This window comes from Panthera uncia, chromosome B1 (genome assembly GCF_023721935.1).
Source record: "Panthera uncia isolate 11264 chromosome B1, Puncia_PCG_1.0, whole genome shotgun sequence".
NCBI lineage: Eukaryota > Metazoa > Chordata > Mammalia > Carnivora > Felidae > Panthera > Panthera uncia.
The window spans coordinates 4,931,581-4,956,514 of NC_064811.1; the positions used below are offsets into that span (position 1 = coordinate 4,931,581).

General features: G+C 51.6%; 1 protein-coding gene across 1 annotated transcript in view; it reads left to right on the plus strand.

Moving 5' to 3' along the window:
• CRMP1 (collapsin response mediator protein 1) overlaps window positions 1–24,934 on the plus strand; it is a 76,851-nt gene that overhangs the window by 40,047 nt on the left and 11,870 nt on the right. The window contains exons 5-11 of the mRNA XM_049630285.1: window positions 8,610–8,671; window positions 10,661–10,741; window positions 15,839–15,907; window positions 17,016–17,136; window positions 19,584–19,740; window positions 21,011–21,152; window positions 21,826–21,996. Of these exons, the coding sequence (XP_049486242.1) occupies window positions 8,610–8,671; window positions 10,661–10,741; window positions 15,839–15,907; window positions 17,016–17,136; window positions 19,584–19,740; window positions 21,011–21,152; window positions 21,826–21,996 (803 nt within the window). The remainder of the gene's footprint in view (window positions 1–8,609; window positions 8,672–10,660; window positions 10,742–15,838; window positions 15,908–17,015; window positions 17,137–19,583; window positions 19,741–21,010; window positions 21,153–21,825; window positions 21,997–24,934) is intronic.

The window sequence follows — 24,934 nt, forward strand, 5'->3', positions numbered from 1 at the left end:
TGGGTGAGCCAGTGAAGATGCCCTCCTTTGGGGCCCAGAGGGTTAACCACAGACAGGCTGTAGGGGTTGCTAAGACCAAAGGGCCTGGAGGGAAACAAGAATTCCCAGGTCCTCTGTAGAAGCTGGTCCCTGCCAGGGGCAATTATTCTTGCTTTTTCCTTCCTGTTGGCCAGTCCTGTGTCTGAGATTGGGTGGACAGGTTATGAAGGATATCGCTATCAGGGCTCCTAAGTGCACAGATTCCTTCTTATCCCCAAGGCAAGCAGCACGTTCAGGGGCCTTGGCTGAAGCCCTCCCGCCTCCTCTGTGCACCTGCAGCCCCATCAAAACACAGGTGGGATCCTCTCTAAGCCCTGCCCAGCCCCGCCTGGTCTTCCTTCTCCTTCCCAAGGTGCTCAGTGAATGGTGGTGACCTCAGGGCTCCAGTCCAGGCCCCCCTGCCTGAGGGGCCCCTCAGCTTCCCTAGTGTCTTATGGCCAGGGTCACCCATCTGCCGTGACCCTGGCCCAGACTCACACAGAACATAGCTCTCTAGACGCCCACATGGGGCTCGACTTACCAGGTTCTCCCAAACCCATCAGGGGTTCCAGTGAACCCTACTGCCTGTCAGTCGGGGCCTCACAAGGGGCACCCCTGTCCAGCCATTCACTCAAGGCAGAAACCTGGAGACCCCTGCCAACGATCATTCCCGATGTGCCCTTCACTCTTCCTTCCCCATCCGTCACTGGATCCACGGCTTTGCCTGTGCAGTACCTCAGATCTGACTGTGGGTCTCCACCCCCGGTCCCTTCCCTGATGCGGGGCTCACTGTGTCTCCTCCAGATATTCCTCCTCAGTCTCTGTCCCCAGTCCTACCCCTCCAGTGCATTCTTCCCCCAGCCATACAAGTGGGATTGAAAAAAGTAATTAGTGTGGATGCCCGCAGTGGCTCCACAGTGTCCCCAGGATAAGTTCCAAGGTGCTCACATGGCTCCGAAGGGCTTTTCCTCAGGTGCCTGCACATCGGAGAGGGGCAGCAAATATTGGGGAGCTGGCAGAGTTCCTGAGAGACGCTCTGGCGAACTTCTGTACCCCAAGTGTTTAGCACACACCTGCATAGAGTAAGTTCTCAGTCCATACTTACTGCATGAATGGATGAGTTAGGGGAGGAGGAGAGGGAGGGAGGGAAGGGAGGGAGGGAGGAACAAGCCTGGCATCCTTTCCTACAGCATTTTAGCACCTTGCTCTCTAAGTCAGAGGGCTTGCTCAGGAATCTCGAGGGTCATCATCACTGGACTGCAGAATCAAGCACAGGAAATTTTCAGGATGGGAGATCAATTTAGAGCTCCTGCAGTTCAGTCTGCCTGGTTTTAGAAATGGAACCTGAGCTCAGAGAGGCGTAGTCGCCTCCCGAGTGTCACACAGCAGCTAGCGCTTGGACTCTGTTGTCTCTGACAGAGCTCTGCTGGCGCTTCTGGTGTCTTTGGCACCCTCTTGGGGTGGTCCACTGGGAGAACGTGCCCTTGTCTCAAGGCACAGGCTTGGCAGCTGGGGCTCAGGCTGGAGTTAGCCCCCTTGGGTGCTCCCTTTGCTGGGAGCCCTTGTCCGGGGCACAGGTGCAACTCCTCATAGCTGCTGCCCAGCCCCTGCCCTCCTTCTTGCCAATTGCTTTTTTCACTCTATTCAGGCTGCCAAAAGAACAGGTTCACCGTGCGTCTCCCAAGGACAGGCTCAGCCCATGGGATATGAAAGTCGTGGTTCAGCACTTGAATCCGTCTTTAGATCAAGCAACTTATGGCTTATTTTAGAAATCTCAAAATACAAGAAGTTATTCTAGAAAACGGTGGTGCCAGCATGCTGTGTAGACTTGGCAAGGGAGAATGGCTTCCCTTGGGATGGAATTTTTTATAAACCACTGACAGGGAAGTCCTGCCTGTGTTTTCTAAGCCACAGACCCCTATTAATAGCACTTACTGGTTTTGTTGGATGTCAGCAGCATTTCAGTCTCAAAATAGAAACTTTAATGCAGAAACCATTGAAAAGAAGAGGAAAAAAATCGAGCCCAGTAAAGAAGAGAGGAACTCATATTGGCTAGGTGCTAGGCTGTGTCACTTAGGTCAGGTGTTTAGCCTGTATCACTTGGTTATTTTCTAAGAACAGCAGTGCACAGGCAATGGGGTCATCCACTATTGGTATGAACCTCCTGGATCTTTCTGCGAGCACTTCCATTGTCTCTTTGTCACATTGCCCTGTGTATCAGCTAGCTTTTGCTGTGTAACAAACCATTCCAAACCTAAGACTTAAAACAACAATCATTAATTACCTTCTGATTCTGTTGGTTGACAACCAGAGCTGGGCTCAGTTGAACAGTTTCTCTACTGATCCTGTCTGGGCTCATTCAGACATTTGGGCCTCAGCTGGAATGGCTGTGGGAAAGGGGGTGGGGGAATGCTCCACACATGATCCCTTGTCCTCTCATGGGCTCTCTGGGACCTCTTCACTTGGTGGCAGTGTTCCAACAGGTGAACATAGAAGCTGGAAGCCTTCCTGAGGATTAAGCTTAGAACTCACACAATATCATGTCCATTGCATCCTGTTGGTCAAGTTGAGTCACAAGAGTATCCCAGATTCAAGGGATGGGAAAAAAAGACTACTCCACTGATGAGATGAACTTGGAACAATTCGTGGCCATTTTAATCTAAGTTGTGTCTCATCTGGCCATAATTAGTGCAGTTCTCCTTCATTCGTTCAAAATACTCTCAACTCCATCCAGCCATCTCAAAATTTCCCTCCAGTTATGGCATCAGGCTCAGAGTCCAGTATCTCATTATGAGCATGTATGTAGGATGTGGATGAGGTTCCTTGGGTATGACTTCTCTTGATCCAAAGACCTGTGAGCCTAAGAGGTAAGTTCTGTGCCTCCCCTCCCTGTACATCTCACATCCGATGGTGGGGCACAGACAGGACAACCACGATAAACAGTCCATTTGAAAAGAGACAAGACGAGTGGCACATGGTCATAACTCCACAGGACTGGAATCCAGCCGGACACATTGCTGGGAAGACCTTTTCTGGGGGTAGAGAACACTCCTTCATCCAAGCCAATCCTTCTCCTTGGGAGTGGTGCCCAAGTTCAGGGGCTGGCAGACTCCACAATCTGGGGGCCAAATATGGCCCGTGGCCTGTTTCTAGGTTTCTATGCAGCCTATCAACTAGGAATTTCACATTCTTAAGGGTTTTTCAAAACAAAATCCAAACAGCAACAAGGAAACAAAGAAGAATTTGTGGCAGAGACTATATATGGCCCACGGAGCCTAAAACATTTACTATCTGACCCTTTACGGAAAATCTTCCTGTCCCCTGCCCTAGGCCATTGCTTGTATAGCTCAGGCTCTACCCTCTGGACTCTTGGCCAGACCCTTAGAGATATAGTTTGCTTTCCATAAAAGTGACCTATGTTTTCAGCAAAGTACCTTTCTCAGCCTTTTCCCTACCCATGGAAAGTTCATTTTGAACAGGCTCAGTCTCTTTTAGTCACAGAGGGTATACTTTTCTTAAAAACATTGTGGGTTTCCAATGGTCGCATTGTAGTTCACTCCATTGGACAAATGGACACTCCAATGGACAAAATTTTTTTTTAAATGTATGTATTTTGAGAGAGCGCCCCCATACATGTGTGCTTGTGTGAGTAGAGGAGGGGCAGAGACAAAGGAGAGAAAGAATCCCATGCAGGCTCTGCACCGTCAGCACAGAGCCTGACGTGGGGCTCAAACCCACGAACTGTGAGATCGCGACCTGGGCTGAAATCAAGAGTCGGATGCTCAATCAACTGAGCCACCCAGGCACCCCATGGACAAATCTTTTTTTGAGACGGGCTTCTTTCCACTTTAGGTGACTGTCAGTGTGCTATGTGATGATACTTATAAGATTCTTAGAAGCCCTGGGGCACCTGGGTGGCTCAGTCGGTTAAATGTTCGACTCCTGGTTTCGACTCAGCTCATGATCTCACAGTTCGTGAGTTTGAGTCCCACGTCGGGCTCTGTGCTGATGGTGCAGAGCCTGGTTGGGATTTTCTCTCTCCCTCTCTCTGCCCCTCCCCTGCTCATGCCCTCTCCCTCCCTCTCTCTCTCTGTCACCTTCTCTAAATAAATAAATAAAACTTAAAATTTTTTTTCAAAAAAAATGTTTTTTGAAGCCCTTTGTCTGGCCAAAGAAGTTTACTGGGCACCACCTTGGGTTTCTATGAGGTCTTAACAAAGAGTTCTGGGTATACCCTTGATTGAATCTTACACTTGAGGTCATTTTTCACTTTGAGAACTGTTTGCAGATTGGCAAGAGTAGAGAGGAGAAGTCGTCCTGTGTGTTCACTGAATTTCACTTGCAAACTAACCTGATCCTTGTCCCTCAGGTCCATTTTGATGTGTGTCTTCTGGTGCTTCATCACATGTAGCTTAGAGAAACCAACTGGCACTTACTATGTTCTTCATGGAAATCATTTTAGGCAGACCCGCAAGTTCTCTGGGTACATTTTCCTCCAAGTTACTCATCATGGTTTTTCCCATCGTGTTGCCACTACCTGGGATGAAGGGCCCCTTTCCCACCCTCCACTAACAGTTTGTTGGGTATTTTCCCCCAGCCTTTGCCTACAGTTTCCTCGGGACTATTCTGACCTCCACTCACTCCCCAGTCCCAAGGCCAAGGCCACATGTTTTAGGTTTTGGCCACTGCAGCACCCGACCTCCAGGCACTGATTTCTGTATCAGGTAGCCTTTGTTTTTAGAACAAACCACTCCAAAATCTAGTGGGTTAAAACAGCAACTGTTAAAACCACAGTGAGATACCACCTTACACCCCATGGAAGGGGTGTTATCAAGATATCCGAAAAGAACAAGTGTTGACAAGGCTGTGGGGAGATGGGAACCCTTGGGTACCATCGGTGGGAATGCAAAATGGTGCAGCCACTTTGGAAAGCAGTATGGAAGTTCCTCAAGAAATTAAGCATAGAGCCACCCTACAGTCCAGCAGCTCTAGTTCTGGGTATTTATCGGGAAGAATTGAAGGCAGGGATTTGAAGAGAGTTGTACAGCATTGTACACAATAGGCAAAAGGTGGAAGCAAACCAAATGTCCATCGATGGGTGAATGGATAAGCAACACATACATCTCCATGACCTGTCCTCCCACAGGCTCTCCCGAGACCCTTCACATGAGGCTCCAAAGTGAGCTGGAAGCCCCAAGGCGAGGCTTGGAGCCAATATGGCGTCACTTCTGCTTCAGACCATTGGTCGGCACACGTCTCCAGACCAGCCCGCATTCAAGGAGTGGGGAGAGGCAGAGTCACTGCAGAACTTTGTGACACTTTAAAAAATGTATCAGCCTGTTTAATTTCTTCCTAGCACCCATCTCTGCATGAAATGCCCTTGCTTATTTATTCACTTATTGCTTATTCCAAGTAGAAGGTAGGCAGGCATCCTTCTTCCTTCCTGGGTCACAGCTGTATCTCAAACTTCTAGGATGGTGTTCATGCATAGTAAGGACTCAGTAAATATTTGATGAGTGAGAAAATAAATATTCCATGAAAAAGGGCTTCTGAGGTCCAATAAGTTGGGAAATGCTCTCTGTTTATTCTGTTCTTGAATATTCTTAACGCACATTATCATGTTAAAATCCGGGGGAAGCCCTGCAATAAAGAAACCTGTTCGTTGCTGATGAATCAGGTTTTCTTTACCAATATGGATATCAACATCCCCGTGTTTGATTGCAAACAACAGAATCCCTCCAGATTTTGGCTTAAGTTGAATGGAGCAGATGTGCCTTAGGGATAATGATGTGTATCCAAGCATCTTTTGCAAGGGAGTCTTGCCTCCTGTTCTTCTGTGCTTTTCTCTCTGAGCCAGCTCTGTTCCCCCTCACCCTTGACCTGCATCCTCTACTTCTGTCTCACCATGATGGAATACAGCGGCCCGCCCTTTGGGTGTGCATCTCTGTTTCAGAGACCAACAGGTGTTTGGGGGTATTAACTGGACTCTGTCCTTCCTCCTGGCTCAGCTCAGCCTCTGCCAGGGGCCCAGTCCTAGACTAACATCTGTGGTCTGTGGTCACGTGGTATGGACATGGCTGCCTCCAAGGTTATGAGGTGGGTAGAGTAAGAGTGGGGTTGCCAAGAACTGGAAGGGATTATGAATGGGTTGACAGTCCAGTAAGTGTTCAGTGCAGTCCTTGAGAACTGGTGTTTCATGCAGGTTCCTTGGAGAAAAACTGTTAATGATGGCATCTGTGAGTTTGGGAGGTTTTGTGAATACCAGGACCCACTGTGTTTCCTTAGGCTCATTGCTAGTACTGGCAGCATCCAGCCGAATATTCTGGAACGTTTACTACTCTTGATATGCATGGCTTAATTGGTTTTTTAAGCAGGTGCAAATTGGTATGTAAGAGGGACTCATTTCGATGCACATTCACTAGCTCTGGGCACCATCTGTTAAGATGTGGTGCAGTGCTGAGGTTTTAGTTTGAATTACTTTGATTACAAATAAAATCAATTTTTTTTATCTTTATTAGTTAGCCATTTTTTTTCTTAAATTGTCTGAAAGTACTGTTTTCCCTTTGGGGTTTTTGGCTTCTTTGCTTTTATTTGAATATTTTGAACCTAAAGTAAAGCAGAAGTAGAAAAACCACACAAATAAAAAAAATGTGGCTTTATGAATTATTATGAGGCTCCCCTACTCAGGCAAGAAATAGAGCTTTGCCAGATGCCCCCCAATAGAAGATCCGTGGGCTGTGTTGCCATCATAATACCCTTCCCCCCAAAAATAACTGTGTCTGCTGTTATTATTTTTTATTTAAAAAATATTTTTATGTTTATTTATTTACTCTGAGAGAGAGAGGAAGGGGCAGAGAGAGAGGGAGAGAGAGAATCCCAAGCAGACTCTACACTGTCAGCCCAGAGCCCAACACGGGGCTTGAACGCATGACCCTCGGATCGTGACCTGAGCTGAGATCTAGAGTCAGATGCTTAGCCACCTGAGCCACTCAGGCACCCCAGAAATGGATACTTTTAATGTTGCTTTCCGAATATTACTTTTTCTTTAAATTTTTCCTAATAATTTGACAAGGAATTTTTGTTGCCAGGGTTTTCTTTTTTTTTCTTTTTTTTTTAAATTTTTTAACGTTTATTTATTTTTGAGACAGAGAGAGACAGAGCATGAACGGGGAGGGTCAGAGAGAGGGAGACACAGAATCTGAAACAGGCTCCAGGCTCTGAGCAGTCAGCACAGAGCCCGATGTGGGGCTCGAACTCACGGACCGCGAGATCATGACCTGAGCCGAAGTCGGCCGCTTAACAGACTGAGCCACCCAGGCGCCCCTGCCAGGGTTTTCTACACAAGGAAAGATTTTGGTCTATCTTCACCATTATTTAGTAGAAAGGAATTCTAAATCCCATTTCATAGTTTTGCCTTCAACTCATATTATCCAGACACCTCTGGATTCCATGAACAAGCAGTAATTGCACAGCACATATTATGGGTGTGCAAATTAAAATAGTATTTAAGAGGTGCCTGGGTGGCTCAGTCTGTTAAGCGTCCGGCTTGGGTTCAGGTCGTGATCTCATGCTTTGTGAGTTTGAGCCCCACATCCGGCTCTGTGCTGACAGCTCAAGCCTGGAGCCTGTCTTCGGATTCTGTGTCTCCCTCTCCCTCTGCCCCTGTCCCGCTCATGCTCTGTCTCTCTCTCAAAAATAAACATTAAAAAAAGTATTAAAAAATAAATAAACATTAAAAAATAATAAAGTGGTATTTAAGACATGGTGCCTGTCCTCAAGCAACTGGAAGGTATGTTAGGGAAGAGTCCCCTGCGTCCCGTGCTCCCTGCTGGCCTGTCCACACAGCACGTGAAAGCCTGCCGTTTCCACCTTTTCGAATCCTCCCCGACCCTGCAGCTCCTGTCCAGGCTCAGAGTCTCTGCGCACCTGTCCCATTTGCTCTCACCATCACCCTACGAGCTGCCATATCTCTCCGCTGTTCTGCAGACCCACCCCCCATCCTCCACACCGCTTCCAGCATGGTCTTTCTGAGACAAAAAAAGCCTGATCATGTCACTTCTTGCTTTAGAAACACACGCTCTGGTAGATCGTGGTGATGGTTGCACAACGTGTTGAATGCACTCAACGCCACTGAACTGCACACTTCACAATGGCGGTGATGGTGAATTCCGTTCTATGGATTTTAACATTAAAAAAAATAAGGGATTAAAAAAACCCCACGTGGTCCCTTGGATCCCGCTGTAGACACTTCTAGTACCTTCACATCGTGTGTCTTTTCATCCTCCCCACCGTCCTTACCCACGCACACCCCCTCTCAATCCAAATGGTTCCCCCCACCTCCCCCCCTCCTCCCCCTCCTTCCCTCCCACGCCCCCTTCTCCTCCTTCAGATTCAGCCTGTGTGGCTTTCCTAGAAGCCTCCTTTGACCCTCCTCCCCATACCCCCAGGCTGGGTTCGGTGTCCCCACTGTGAATCCCAGCGGCAGCCCTCTATCCTAGGGGTCAGCACTCTGTACTGTGATCACTGACTGGACAGTCACCCTTCTTTTTTCTTAATGCATTTTTCTGTTCTCTTTTTTCATCTGGAAACAGGTGTCAATTCCTTCCAAGTCTACATGGCGTACAAGGATCTCTACCAGATGTCTGATAGCCAGGTGGGTCCTCCTGCACACCTCCTCTCCTGGGCAGGAATAGGCCACCGTGTCGGGCAAGACAGCACAGGGCAAGGGAGCTGTGAGAAGGGGCAGGGGAGAGGTCTGGGTTCAAGTCCCGGTCTGTCCACTAAATCGCCGAGTGACCTGTGTCAGTCCCCACGCCTGCTGGGCCTGCATTCCTTTCTGGCTCCTAGAGTAGGGTGGAGTGGGGGGGGGTCCCTTGCACAGTGGTTCCCAAACCCAGCTCATCCTTAGCATCCTCTAAAACGCTCATTGAAAAGACAGACTCAGATCCTATCACAGACTTTCCAAAAGCTGTGCAGTTCATCCTGGGGCTCTAGCAAGTTTGGGGACCGTGCCATTAGCTCTGACCCAGAGGAGTGGGGACCATGCCGTTAGCTCTGACCCAGAGGAGTGGGGACCATGCCGTTAGCTCTGACCTAGAGGAGTGGGGACCATGCCGTTAGCTCTGACCCAGAGGAGTGGGGACCATGCCGTTAGCTCTGACCCAGAGGAGAGTCCTGGCTGTCTCTCCGGCCAGTCGAGTGACTGGGGCCACTCCCTCCCTGGGTTTTCTCACCTGTGCAAGGCGGTCATCTCTGGCCGTGCCGGCTTCAAACAATTGTCGTGTGGGGACAGCCGCTATAGAGAAGGTGCGGCTTGATGGTACAGGTGACGCAGTGACTGTCTGTCGGGTGCTTGGCCTTCTGACGCCACTGGGGCTCCTGGTTTGTTTTGTTATCAGTGCCCTGCCCTCTGCTGGTTAAAAAGGCAGGGTGGTGCACTGGTAAAGGGCAGGGATGCGACAGCCAGACTGCTTGGCCGCAAGCTTTGGCCTTGCTGGGCAGCCCGAGGCAGCTTTCTCAATCTCTCTGCTTTAGACTCCTAAGAGCCTCATGAAGGTTGTCAGAGGATTGGATGAGTTCACACGAGGCTCCAGGGCAGTGCCTGGCACGTATGGATGCCAGTAAGCTGTAATGCCTTCGATGTGATGGGAGATGCTTTCGTGTCTTGCCTTTCAAAATAAACACGCGCAGTTGTAGAGAATCACTTACCCCCAGATGCCCTGGAGGCCTCTGCTGTGTCACCAAAAGGCTAAAACTGGCTCAGTCTCATGACAAAGTAGCATGAGTCTGTCTAGCATAACTGAATTTTTCACCTGTTCTATTCTAACCGCCAAACCCCACGGACTGGTGGAGTTGAGCGATGGGGGTCCTGGAAGGTGCTTCCTGCCCCTATGTATCCTCCCCGCCTGCCATCTCCGTAGAAAAACACACGTCCCAGGGTGGGGTGCTGCCTTGCACACTTGGAGAACGAAGGTAAAATTCGAGAGGCCCCGGAGAAGGAACGTGGGGGCTGTGGGCCTCACCGCGTGCAAATGTCTGAGTGCTGATCCTTTGCAGGTGGGAAGAGGGCAGGGGCGGTGGGCGGGGCCCGTACTGCCTACATAAGGGGTTGCCTGGCAGGGTGCATATGACCTGAGTGTTAAGAGTTCTTGTAGACTTCGACCCCCGCCCCACCGTGGTCTGGAAAATGACACGCGTTCAAGTTCTCGCAGAGCTGTACAAACCCCCCGGGTGCCGCAGGACAGGCTGAGCGCATTCAGTTACACGGTCTCAGTAAAATGAAAACCAGCTTCGCACCCTCGTTGTCCCCAGCGGCAGCTGAAGGCACGTCAATGGAGCAGGGCCGCAGCGAACGCGAAAGGCGCGGGTGGGCACCAAGACAGAAGGCATATTGTGCCACGGTGCGGCTTTGATCGGTTCTGCCCTACCCGCAGCCTCCTGCTTTAGCGTCCAGAGGGCGTCAGGGTCAAAGGGAGATCCTCTCCAAGGCTTAACTTTCCATCCGCGTGAACAGAACGGTCGTGCCGCGGCCGCGGCCGCCGGCGGGTGGGTGACTGTGCGTGAGCAGAACACTCTTCGCAGCTGTTCAGGCTGTGATATATTTTTTTTTAATCTCCCCCAACCCCTGTTTGTTCTTCCCCAGCTCTATGAAGCCTTCACCTTCCTTAAGGGGCTGGGAGCTGTGATCTTGGTCCACGCGGAAAATGGAGATTTGATAGCTCAGGTGAGCGGTGTGGAGGGAGGTCCGCCCTTTCCACTCCAGTCAGCGGCCGTGTGCAGAAGGTCTGATCGAAGGGGTGGGGGCATCGGTCAGTGAGGTGGCCAGGCAGCGAAGGGGCAGGCGGGGAACCGGATGACGCCTCAGACGCTCCGGGTGGGCGTCACACGCGCACCGTCTGCAGGGGGCCTTCGGCAGGCCGCTGAGGACCTCAAAGGGTTTGTGTCAGAGACAAATAAGGATTGAATGGAGATGCTTTGCAGACTTGGGGGACACCAGAGGTGAGGCACGTGGGCGCTGGGGTTGATCAGCGTCTTATGGGACTTGGGAGGGGGGTGTGATGGCTAAAGCCCGGCCCCCTCCACCTCCCAGCCCTCCTACCTCGGGCAGGGAACTCTACCCCACGAACATTCTTGTTCTTCGTCCAGAAGCACCTACCTTGTGAGGATTAAACTCTATCGCGTACGTGAAGGACAGTGTCTGACGCATTATAATAGGCTGCAGCCATGCAGAAGCTTTGGGCAAAGGGAGACATTAGCCCAATGTGATCATTCTGGCTGTAGAATGAACTTGGCAGGAAAAGGATGGACGCGGGGTGACCAGCTAGGTTCTACTTCATTTCTTAGAAGGAATGAAGACGGGAGATAGAGGAGGTGGAAGAAGCAAAGTGTGTGAAGGAAGGAGCACCTTCTTCAGATTTCATCGAGTGACCAGATGGAGGAGAAGAGGAGGAAGGCAGGGATGGCCACTTGGCCTTGCGGGGGGGGGGGGGGGGGGGGGGGGGTGGGTTGGTCATGACGTCCCCGAGCAAGGTCAGGCATACAGGAGACTTGGATGCATCTAGTCAAGGGAGTTAATTCCAGGCACGATGCCATGTGTATGGCGATGCTCACAACGACTCCATGGCATAGAGATGGCACAGACGTCCCCACTTTATAGATGGGGAAACTGAGGCTCCGATAGGAACATCTTGCTCGCTGTTACATGGGGCACACAGCCAGGATGGTAAGGCAGTTCCATGGCGCAGCAGGACTGTGCCGCGATGGTGAAGTGCGTGAGATCTGAAGATTCGCTGTGAACGTTAGCTACTGGCTTTACTTCTTGTTATTTGCATCCTTGCAGTTTTTCTGCGAAATCAAAATTCTTTCAAATTCAGAGTAAAACACAAACACGTTGTGTCACGCAGCAGAATCCTGTTCATTGGTAACAAGTCACTAAGGCTAGCCCACAGCCAGAAAGTTGGGGTTGTACAAGGGTGTGAATGCCAGGAAGGGAGTATCGCTGGGGGCCCTCTCCGAGACTGTCTGCCAGTCTGTCCTCTGACCCCCAGGGACTGATACCCCTCTCACATGCAGAACACATCCGTCCCCTTCCAGGGTCCTCCCGACTCCCCGTCACAGCCCCGTCACGGCCCCAAAGTCTGGAAGTGTCTAGGTCAGATCTAGGTGTAGGTGAGGCGCCTTGGGGACAGTCCCCATAATCTGTAGGTCTCTGGAGCCACAGAGGTGAGTTATCTGCCTCCCCCCGACACACACTCAACATACAGCATCAACGGTGGGTGGACATTCCTTTTCAAGAGGGAAAACGGAAAGCTTCAGGATTGGTCCATAGCCGTTCTGAAATCCGGTCGGACACATGTTGGCAGTTCCTTGAGTGGTCTTGGAGCCTGAGAATAGTTCTGCGTGGTTCGTGGCTCCGCCTTCCGGGCTCTTGGCTCTATCCCCCGCTTCCCGTCATCGATCCGTCCCGTGGCAGGCAGCACGTGCCTACAGCTGAGCCTGCTTCCTGCCCAGTAGACTTTGAAGGTCCAACTGCCCCCTTTCCTTTCGAGGAGTTTTCATTCCATTCAGCCCAGACTGCCAGTGTTTTGCTAGAGTGATTCTCCCCAAACCTTTGTTGGCCTCCCATGAATCCCTCTGTGGCTCACCCCATCAGACAAAAGGCACCCACAGATTTCTTCTAGATAAGTCTACCCCTACCCTGGTCGCACCCGGAGCTCCCTAGAGGCCCTCTTGTCGGAGAGGCTCTGGGGACACACCCTCAATCTCTTCACAGGGCCTTTTGTGACCGATTCACCCTGTGGACAACCACCTTCCATCTTTCCAGATCTTCACCAAGGTTGTAGAGTCAACTGGACTACTTACTGTCTGCTGCTTATGCCCTGCATTTGATATTTGCTCAGAAGACATTTCTTCATTGCACTGTCCTCTACTCTTTGGAGAAGTGGAGAATTTTCAAAACTATCATGTCCTGGTTCCTTTTTAACACCCCTTGCTTCTTTACGCCCCCTCTTTCATTTTACTCCAAGCAGCGGGAAGAAACCAGACAGACTCTCCCAACAGCTCGTTGGGCAGTCTCCTGCATGGGGCCCTAGCTCATTCGGCCCGTTTCTGCCCTCCATGTCACCACGGAGGGCAGTGCGCCAAGCCTTCTGCTAAGACACAGCGGGCTCTAGCTTCCAAAAATGTCCTCATTTCCTTCTGAGGTCTTACTGCCAAGGTCCCCCAAGGTCCGTCTTTCCACAGGCGGTCCATTCCAGGCTACTTTGGGCTTTCTTCAACACGTGCCTTGAAATTCTTGCAGCCTCCATGCATGGCCTGGTCCCAAAGCCACTCCCACAGCTTCAGGTGGTTGTTACGGTAACACCCTACCTCTGGTCACCAACATCTAGGTTAGTTCTCTGTGGCTGCGTGACAAAACACCACGGCACTTAACATCATAAAGCAGTAAACATTTCTTATCTTCCTGTCCATTGGGTCAGGAGTCCAGGTGTGGCTCAGTTGGGACTGTCACAGGCTACGGTGAAGGTGGCAGTCCTAGGCTGGACTAGGACGGGTCTTCCAACCCCACTCAGGTGGTGGTATTCAGGATTCCGTTCTTTGCAGGCTGTCAGACCGATGGCCTCTGTTCTTTGCTGGCCGTTACCGAAAGGCCAGCTTGGTTCCTTGCCAGCGGGGAGACTGGCTTCCTCCCGAGAGAGCAAGGGAGAGAGCAAGGTGGAGGCCAGAACCCTTTTGTGGCCTCCCCTCTGCAGGGACACCCCATCTCTTTTGTCCGTGTGATGCTCATTAGAAGCATGCTGCTAGGGCCAGGTCACATGCCAAGAGGAGATCGGTTACCCAGGGCACGGAAGCCAGGAGGCGGGCTCGCTGGGGACCTCTCAGAAATCGTGGACCCCACACATCTCCGTTTTGCCTAGTTTTGAACTTCATAAAAATGGAACCACGTGGTATGTGTTCTTTTACGTCTGTCGTCTTTTGCTCAAAACGCAGTCCGTGAGATTCCTCCCCGTTGTCCACAAAACCGTAATTTTTTCTGTTTCCATCACTTGTGGAATTCTGATGCAGGAATATGGCAGAAATTATTCTCTCACTGCTGGATGTTTAGATGGTTTCAAATGTAGGACTGCCGTGTACAAAGCTTCTGTGCACATCCTTGCTCAGTCTTTTGTTAAACCTGTGTTCCCATTTCAGGGGCGCCAGGGTGGCTCAGTCAGTTAAGCATCTGACTTTTCATTTCAGCTCTGGTCATGATCTCACGGTTTGTGGGTTCGAGCCCAGCATTGGACTCAGCGCTGATGGCGTGGAACCTGCTTAGGATTCTCTCTCTCCCTTTTTTCTTCCCCTCCCCTGCTTATGCTTGCTCATTCTCTCTCTCTCTCTCTCATTCAAAAAGAAATAAGAACATTAAACAGATTTTTTTAAAAACCTGTGCTTGCTTTTCTGTTAGTCTATACCTAGGAGTGAAATTGGGTGCATGTATATTCAGCTTTGGTTGTTACTGCTAACCCATTTTCCAGAATGAACAAACCCACATACCCACCGGCAGCGTGCGAGACGTTTAACCGTACGTGCTCGGCCCATGATCTCTGCCTGCAAACCCTGTTCCGGTTTTCTATGATCTGTGCTTTCCTCTGTCGTAGTGTCTTGGGTCCTTCCTCCCTCCTCCCTTCTTCCCTTCCTGCCTTCTCTCCAACAGAAACAGTAACAGACAATTAAACAATCTTGCACAGGGCTCTCTCCATATCATAAAATCATTTTGTAGACTGTGTACAGAAATGCTTTCTAAACACCATCTGTAATAGCTGAAATTATTCCATGCCTTACTCAAATCCACCCCAACTCTTAGACCTTGACCTTGTTTCCTGTTTACATTTCTGTAGTAAGCTCAAGCTTCATAACCAGAGATGCAGTTGAAATTAGGTTTTTTTTGTTTGTTTTTTTTTTTTCATGGCTGATAGGGCTCGGGGGCCCATGGTAGGGATGTGCCTGAGGATGATACAGAAATGCAGAAGCGAAAATTAGCAGCAGCACAGCTGACATCTGGGCAATATAAAACAATTTTTTTTTAGAAATTATAGTATTCCTGCGGCAAGGAAACCTTGAAGCAAATGGGTTTGGATCTAGGGCATTAGCTCAGGGAACCATTTCAAGGCTACATGACAAGCTTGAGGTAGAGGCTTTTCGCTAGAATGACAGGCGCCAGGAAGAGGAGGCCGATAATGAGAACCCGCTGCCGATTACTGATTTCCGCTACACTCCAGGTGCCATGCAGGCATCTCACAGATGCCCCCTCCCTGACTCATTGTGGGAGCTGCAAGACAGAAGCACTGATGTCCCCAGTGTAAAGAAGAGAAGGCTGAGGCCAGAGAGCTTGACCAACTTGCCCAAAGTCACAGAGGCGGCCAGTTCTGTGGCCGGACTCCCAGTGGGGGGCTCTGTGGTTTGTTTCCACGTTCACGCAATACCCACACACCACCTTTCTTGCCCAAGGAGAGCCCTGCAGCAGAGGGTCGGGGATGGGAAAGGTGGGTGGGTGGTCTTTAGAGCCCGTTTCTTACCCGCCCCCTCACTGGTGTCGGGGCACTGAATAGAGAGCAGGTGTGGATGCAGACAGAGGTCCTGGGTTGCGAAGGCAGAAGGAGGCAGGGGGAGCAGAGGGAGCAAAGAAGCTTGATCACCCCAGAGCCCATGTTAGTCTCCCATAAACCACTCACCACCCCTGCCCGGGCCTCAGCCGCCCACCTACCTAACCAGGGGCTGGAGAATCGGCCTCTCCCCATTGACTTTCTACAATCCCTGACTCGTTGCTCTTATCTTGCAGGAACAGAAGCGGATCTTGGAGATGGGCATCACAGGTCCTGAGGGCCATGCTCTGAGCAGACCTGAAGAGGTAATGGGGCCTCCCCTTGGGTGTGAGTCTGACGTGGCTGAGGGCTCGCCCTGATGCTGTTCCAGCTGGAACAGCCCAGCCAGAGCTCCCGCCTCCATCCCATTCCCCTGACTTGGACACCCCAGCATACATGGCCTTCCCTGGGCTCTGCCTTCTGACTCGGGAGCCCCGGGGGATGGAGATCAATCAGAGGAGCCAGGGAAAGCCTCTGCTTGTCTCAGGGCCCACAAGCTTCACACCAAGGCCCCACGAACACTCCAGGGACCTAACCATGTCCAGGATCCTCACGAGGATTTGTGTCTCTGGTGATAGAAAGTGGAGCTACCAGCTTCTCCTGGACATTGCCCACTGTGTTCTAAGACTCCAGCATGGATGAGTTTCCATGGCAGGCAGTTTGTGTGTGTGTGTGTGTGTGTGTGTGTCTGCTGTGGGCCTGGCCTTGTGCCCAATCCTGGGGACACAAATACCCGAGTAGAAAGACGTTTTATCCCGAGGGGCTCTTGGTCTAGGACAGTACTCTGCACCCGAGCCCCGTGCCCCACGAGCTGTGTTCCTGGTCCCTGGTGGGATCAGGGAGACCGTGTTTATAAACATTTATAGCACATGGACTTGGCTCCACATCTAGGCGTGTGACCAGTGGGTCCAGCCGGGAGAGCAGGGTGGGGACCCTCTTGGGTGTGCGTGGGTGGGACCACGTTTGGGGCATCAGCAGACTGGAAATTAAAAACAAAGCCGTTCAAAACGTATCTGGTCCTTTTATTCAAGACGCACTGGTCTAGAGGAGGGCAAGGTGGTTTTTTATGGGCTTTTTGATGCTTTATGCTGCCTGGTCTGTTCCCTTCTAACGGAACCTGCAGCGTACTTCCAAGCAAGCATAATGACACAATCCTGTCTCCCAGCCCTCTAACCAAATACGTTTCGACTCGATTTTTCCTTTCTTTTTAGAAATCTAGTGTTTTTCTCCTTTGATGTGGTAGATTTGCCTCTGGCCACACTTAATTGAAGAACACTGAAGGGCTCTGATTCGGGGAGAGCCCTGGGGACTTGGGGGGGGGTCGTACTGCCTCTCTCCCTCCCTCCTGTGACCCGTGTATTGCCGTGTCCTCAGCTAGAGGCCGAGGCTGTGTTTCGGGCCATCACCATCGCTGGCCGGATCAATTGCCCGGTGTACATCACGAAGGTCATGAGCAAGAGTGCAGCGGACATCATCACTCTGGCCAGGAAGAAAGGTATGCAGCCCAATGCCTGGGCCTCCTGCGGGGCAGCTGGGCCATAAGGAAGGGGGTCGTCCAGTGGGGTCAAGTTCACTGGTGGGGCCACTGCCCAGAGACACCCTGCCAGCAGTCTAAGCCTCAGGCAGGTTGTTATCCCACCTTGTGGGATCAGATAATGAGCTCTGCATTGTTCCAGCTCCGTCCTGGATGGCACCTCGAGTCAGTGACGGGGCCGGGCTGTGTCAGCTGTGGGATCCTGCCCACCGTCTTTCTGGTCCCCTCTGGCCCTTCATCCTGAGTCCCCTGTCTAGGGCCCCATGGTCAGTGTCTGCATCCAGGGTCAGTCGTGGGGCCCACAGAGTCTCGGCTGCGGGTTGGGAAGGAAGAAGACGGTTTTCCAGAGCCAGGGGGTCTGTGTGAGTGTGGTCCAGGAAGCCAGCCGCCCAGCTCAAAGACGGACGTGCTACATAACTGCTCTGAGCGTCCGCTGCCTTGTCTCTGAACGGCCCCAGGGCTCATAGACTTGAAGCCCGTGGCGGGTCCCCAGGGCCCCATAGGTGTTGGTTGATGCCGTTCTCAGCTCCATGTTGGCCATTCACTTCCTGCCTTGGTATCCTCACCTCCCGAGTGGGGCCCCAGTATCAGGCCGCCTGCCGCGCTGAGGACCATCGGGTGAAGGCCGCAGTGGGTGCGTTCTAACCACAGGAGACTCAGAGCAAGGGCCCGAGTACCGTCCCCAGGCCTTCTCGAGAGTGAGGTCCAACAGTCTCCAGCAGTCACCAGACCAAGAAGGAAGAAGGGTGCCCAGAACATCTTCCTATCCAAACTTACGGAGAGAGAATGACAGACAGATGGACAGATGAGGGCTAGTGCCCATTGCACAGAGACAGTGGCCGGAACCCTTTTGTCGTGGAGGATACTCGCCAGGGACATTTGCCACCGGGACGAGGTCCGCCCGTTCCTGCTGCTTCATGTGAGGCCGACCGGGGAGTTGTGGGTCCGTGGGGAGGGCCAGGTGGAAATCAACAACACAACAACCATAATGGAACATCCACTGTGTACATTATGTTCCTTACTTCTCATAGGAGCCCCGAGTGGGAAGTACTACCATCTGTATTTAAGAAAAATCTTCACTACTGTATTTTAACTTGATATATCCAACATATTCTTTCAACACGTAACTATATGAAAAGATCTGAATGATATATCTGTCTTATTTTTTTCTGTGCTGTCTTTGAAATCAGTGTTTCTGTCACTGTTACAGCACATCTCAGTTCAGACCAACCCCAGTGGCAAGTGCCACCATATTGGACAGAGCACCTTTGAACCCATCATAACCTGGTTTTAGTATCGTTCAGGGAAAGCTGACAAGCAGAGGCATTCAAAGAGAGTGCTCTAGTATGACACAGCTTGCTTAGGACTGGCTCCATTTTAAGGATAAGGAAACTGAGGCTCAGAGAGGTAACAGGAATCTGGAAGCAGTCCTAGAGCTGCATGGAGAGATGTGGTGACCTCCAGTCACGCATGGCTGTGGCAATTTAAATATAAGTAAAATTAAACACAATTCTAAATGCGTTCCTTGGTTGTGATAGCCACATTTCAGATGCTCAGAAGCCACACGGGGCTAGCGGCTACTGTCCTGGGCACCACAGATGTAGAACTTTCCCATCACGGTAGAATATGCTCTTGGACATGCCAGACCGCTGGAGCTCAAAGCCTGCCACCCCACCAGGCCGGCAGCGTGGCTCTGGGCAAATTCGGCAGTGTTACTGGCCCGCATCCCAGCAGCGTCTGTCTCTGTGAGCAGACCTGCAGCCGTGCCTATGGGCTTTGTTCTGGCAGAAGCACATCTGGCCTGCTCCCCAGAAGGCAGGCTGGAATTTCTGGAAAGTGAATGTTCTGGAAGCAGCTCTCAAGCTCCCACACCCTGGGACAGCCCTGAGGTGCCAACAGCCGTCAGTATCCCAGAGGCCCCCGCGGCACCGAGCTGCAGGTGCCCATGGCCGTGACTTGGTGACAACTCACCTGTTCCTGACGTCTTTCTCTGCCTTATGTCACTTCCTCAATCTCTAGCCAGTGCTGCCTGGAATCACCTCCCAAATAAAACACTTGAACTTGCCTCCTTCATTTGAAGATCTGCTTCTGGAAGAATCCATACTGGGAGAGCAAATCCCGTCCCTGTGCCTCGAGGGACAAATCTGCCAAAAGGGATAATGGTCATATCCAAATATTAAAAGCACGACTAGTCCGGGAGGTTGCTGGGTGGGTCAGCAGGTGCTAAGTGAGTACCTGGGCAGCCGGGGGTCACTGGGCTGCGTGGTGAAGCCAGGAAGAAGGACAGACAACATGTTGCCCCCCAGAGCCTCCTTTTCCCGTCTCTGAGACCCTCCACTTCTATTACACCAGCATCCCACACAAGACCATCTGCCCTTAACCATGTGTGTTCGTGTCTGTCTCCAAAGGTCCCCTCGTGTTCGGCGAGCCCATCGCTGCCAGTCTGGGGACCGATGGCACCCACTACTGGAGCAAGAACTGGGCCAAGGCAGCGGCATTCGTGACCTCTCCTCCTCTGAGCCCAGACCCCACGACACCTGACTACTTGACATCCCTGCTGGCCTGGTGAGAGCCTAGGGGGTGGGGGGTATATTGGGTATACTGAGGTCTATCGGGAAGCACTCAGGATTAGGAATGAGAGTCCAGGATTCACCTTGGGCTTGTCGCATAACCTGGAATGGCTTTCTGCCTCGGTTTCCTCATTGGCAACATGGGGGGGGAACATAGTATCTATTGCAGAGCTGGGTATGATGCAGTGTAGGAAAATGGCCTGGGATTTAGGGTTCACTAAGTGGCTCCTATTATTTGCAAAGCACCTCCTGGCCATGTGCACACAGTAGGAGCACAGCCACTTTGGTCCCTTCCCTGCTATTGGCCAGCATGAGGGAAGAACACAGGCCATAGAGAAGGGTAAGTGGTGAGGTGCCCAAGCTGCTCTGGGTGTAGAGTTACGTGCTCACAACCAGGAGACTTGCAGAAGGCTTCGTGGGCAAGGTGACATCAGGCCTGGAGCTAGAGGGGGAGTAGGAGTTTGCCGGATAGGGGATAAATCAGGGCTTCTGGTCAGGAGGGGCCCCAAGGGGGTGAGGGTGTGTGCCTGTCATGGAAGTCTCTCCCAAATGATGCAAAAACCCTTGACTTGCATATCCACGGGCTTACTCATCATCTGCAGCCTGCTGTCTGGCGGGCAGCTCCAAGTCCAGATGGACTCCCCGTCATCCCCCACAAAGCGAATGCTCCCACAGTCTTGCCCATCTCTGAAGATGGCAGGACACAGGGCCCCAGAGGCCCCGGGATCTGACCACTTCTCACCCATTGGCTGTGGCCATCCTGGCTCATCTCCGACAGGCCCCTGTTTCTGTGCTGCCCCTTCCACACCCCCAGCACATCACAGTCTATTCCCAACCAGCACCCAGATTTTAAAACCCAACTCAGACCAAACCACTCCTCTGCCTGGAGACTCCCAGGGTCCTCTTCTGTCAACATGGAATCCAAGTCCCACAATGTCCCCCAAGGCCGAGGCTGATCTGGCCTTGCTCCCTCCTGAACCCTGCCTGGCACCTCTTTTGGGCGGATGCCCACTCTTCCAGGTGAGGAAGAGAAAGGCCACCTAGAGAGCCCTACCCGGAGAGCCTGAAGCCCACACTGACCGAACCTTCTCCCAACAAGATACATGGCCCCCAGAGGGCCTTCTGATGTCACTCACCGATTCCTGGGATGTGCCCCAAATCCTCTCCTTAGAATCTCTGGGGGTTTTCGTTTCACAGCCTGCAATGGGTGCCTGAAGTTCAACCTGAACTCAGGTCTGACCCCCACCTTGTTTTTGTCCTTGCAGTGGAGACCTGCAGGTCACAGGCAGTGGCCACTGTCCCTATAGCACTGCCCAGAAGGCGGTGGGCAAGGATAACTTCACTCTGATCCCTGAGGGCGTCAACGGTATAGAGGAGCGGATGACCGTCGTCTGGGACAAGGCAGTGGTAAGGAACCCCCCGGGGAGGTTCCTTTCCCCAGGAACATTCTAGAAGCACCCTTCCTGGCCCATGAAAAACTGGGGCATTGTGCCCTGCTGGCTCTTAAAGCTCCCTTCCTTGCTTTGGGGCAGAAGCAGAATATACCAGGAGAGCACACGAAGAAATGTGTGACTCTTCAGAGAGCAGCACAGGTCCCATGGGGTCCTCTGTATTTGCAGACGTGACAGCTGCCCTTTACTCTTTAAGGATGCAAAATGTTTTCTTTAGCTTTGTTTTGACCACATCTCAGTTCCTGTGAAGATGGTTTTGTAAACCGTGTGTTTGTGTCTGGGGTTGACAGTGGGTAGGAGAGTGCTTGTTGCACAAGTCAGCCCCTGTTCCCTGACTTGAAACCCCAAATTTTTATTTTCTATTAAACTTGGACCCAATGAGGACCGACAAGATGGCACAGTGGCTGTTGAGCAAATGCCAACAACATACCCCTGAGCGGTCAATTACATTTCCACTCTGATGGGGGCACGCCCTTGGGCTCTTTCAGGATGGCCGGTTTTCGGCGGGGGAGGAGAAAATTTCAGACTTCTGTTGGGGACTCCTGTCGGCAGTTCCATATTTTTGCCTGTCTGCTCTTCCCCTGGCCCTGTTACGGGGCATTCTTCTCATGAACGGATCTTGCCTTTAGGCTACTGGCAAAATGGATGAGAACCAGTTTGTTGCCATCACCAGCACCAACGCAGCCAAGATCTTTAACCTGTACCCCAGGAAAGGGCGGATTGCCGTGGGCTCAGACGCTGACGTGGTCATCTGGGACCCCGACAAGGTGAAGACCATAACAGCCAAGAGTCACAAGTCGGTAAGTCCTGGCTCATCTGAGACCTTTCCGGTTTGGGTAAGTGATTCTTCCTTTGCAGCCACTTTAGCAGTCTCAGTTAAAAATGATTTGTGAAGTTTTCAGCGAGGATGCTATCTGATCATTGGCATGACTCATTCACATTTCTCTTCCAGTTGGAGAGACTGAGTTTGATCAGGCTCGACTAAGCTGCTGCCGTTCTATTAGATGTGTTTTCTCTCCACCTCTCTCTGATGCTGTGTCTGTCTTTCTCTCTCGGTGGCCTGTCCCCTAGACACATGCATTCTCAGGCTCAGAGGAGAAGTATTAGGTCCAAGATTCTTTTTCCAATTTCATTATCAAGCTAGGAAGGGTTTGATCTCCTATCTCAGAAACCTCCTACTTCATTTTGTGGTCACTGCTAACAGTCCACAAAGGAAAGGTTTGAACCTAAAGTCTGCCGTGTGTGAACACACCCCACGCGTGCACGCTCTCCCAAGCTCCAGGCCCCAAGCCTATGGCTGTGGGTTATCTCTGCACTTTGTATCTTACATGCCCTTGACTTCTTTACTCAGCCAGCAAACCTAAGGATGCAGAGAGACTTAAAACCTCTTCCTCTCCCTCACTGCTTGCTGCAGGGCCACTCTGTGAGGCCAGCAGTGATCTTGGGTCCAGATTAACGTACACACTCAGAAGACACAGGAAGCCACAGCCTGGCCTCCGGCCCGCTGAGTTCTGCTACAGGACATGGGCCAGGAGGCAGGGTGTGTGCATGCTGTATCGCCCTGTGACAGGGTCCTCACTGCCACACAGAGGCAGATTCCCAGCCTCCCGGGGGTTACATGCATGAGGACAGGACCCCAGGCATAAGGAAATCTCATAAGAAAGTGACAAGAATCATTTTTAGCAGTCCGTGAGCTTGGGCCCTGGAACCCTGCTTGGCCACAGGGGTCATGGCCTGGGGCCATAGAGGTCTTGTCCAGTCCATGACCATCCATGACTGTTCCCAACAGGCAGTCATGCTTACAATAACTGTTGTAGACTCTGGGTCTGGAGTTCTTTCTTGTCCAGCAAGAAAACGGGATGCAGCATTAAAAATGTGAGAGAGACTAATGTCCAGGAAAAGACAAGAGCCAAGAGCCCCGAGTAAGGGCCCTTGTTCCATTTTTATTAGGATCAGAAGGCTTACAAACGTGCTGTTGGGTGTGCACAAAGAGACAATGAAATCGTAGACATTAACTCGTGGTCGTGAGGGCAAGGGGGTTTTCAAGATATGCGGTGTTAGGGGTTTGGGTTAACACAAAACAAAATCCTGGTGCTGGGTGGAAGGCAGTTTACAGCAGACGTGAGGCCCTGCCTCTGTTTACCTAAACTGGTCTAGGGGACAAGAAAGAGCATGCCACCTCAGGGTCAACAAGGCACCTTTCTTTTGCCAATTAGCTCTACTTTGGGCAACTTCGCCCTGCAGCGATCTGTAGCCCTATTTACCTAATTTGGTCCTTCCTTCCTGTGAAAGCAGCTTTCTGCTATAGTACTCAGTTGGGAGGGGGGGTTGCTTCTGCCCTGAATACCTAATCTTGCTTACCCATCTTGGATGTTTTCATCCTGAGATTCCCCTATTCCTATACCTTTGTCCTATACTGGGACCTTCGCCCCACTTTACCTATTCTTATTTACCAAATCTTGTTTACCCAAACTTGGGTGTGTACATCCGATGGGTTTCTAATTCTTTATGCCTTGTTAGCCCATCAGTGCAGGCTTGGGAAATTCCTAAGCTTATTCCCCACAAATAACCAGTGCTTCCTAGTGACACGCTGGCTTCCCTCACCACCCCCCCACCCCATTCCCGGGGACAGGGTCAGGGGGAAACAAGCCTGAGGTCCACCCCCAGAGAAAAGCGTACCCCATTCTTCACGCTTACCACCTAGCAGGCACGCAATCCCATTTTAATCACTGTGAACGCAGTGATGTGTGTGTGCACGGTAGGGTCTGGTAATGCGGGACAGGCACACGTTCCCCGTGGTGTCAGGAAGGTGTCACATCAAGAGAACATTTGAGAAGGTCTTGTGGGTGCGAGGGTGTGTACCACCCTGCCACCCGCCGGCTGGGGCCGCCCCTAAGCCCACACGATGGTCAAGGTCCAGCAGAAGATGAAGCCCAGATCACTCACTGTTCAAGCCCTCCTGCTGGGGGCCCAGCAGGGACACGGACAGGTGGGAAGGAGGCTGAGCTGCACAGGTGCACACCTCTCATTTCTCATTATTTCAGTGCGTGTTCAGTGGATGTGCAGGCTCCGTGCTCAGGAGCAGGGTTTCCAATTACTGTCACAGTCCAGCCAGATACGATCTTGTAGTTACTCTGTGCCTAGCATTTCTCATGTGTCCTGTCACTTAATGACCCGTACTTAAATGACTTAGTGGTCATCTCAGGTAGGCCGGGATTAATAAATACAGAAGTGGACGGAGAGAGGATATGTGAATGAGTTCCCGTGGCTGCTGTAACAAAGCATCACAAACTAGTGGCTTCAAACAGAAATGTGTTCTGGAAGCCGTGGTCTTGAATCAAGATGTCCGCGGGGCTGTGCTCCCTTGAAGGTCTGGGGGAGAACCTGTCCTGTGCCTCTGTCCTGGCTTCTGATGTCACTGGGCATCCTTGCCATCCCTTGGCTTGTGGATGGGTCCCTACGATCTCTGGCGTCTCCCTGCGTCTTACTCTCTTCCTCTAAGGACACCGGCCATTGGATCAGGGCCCGCCTCCTCCAGTGTGACCTCATCGTAACGAATCCCATGTGCAAAGACCCTATTTCCAAATAAGGTCGTGTTCTGAGGTGCTGGGGGTTGGGACTAAAGCGTATCTTTAGGGGGACATGATCCAACCCATAATAAGTCATGTGCCGGAGGTCACCCATAAGGGAAGTGACTGTTTTAGGTTAATCTTGGGGAAGCATCCTCCCCCCATGCCA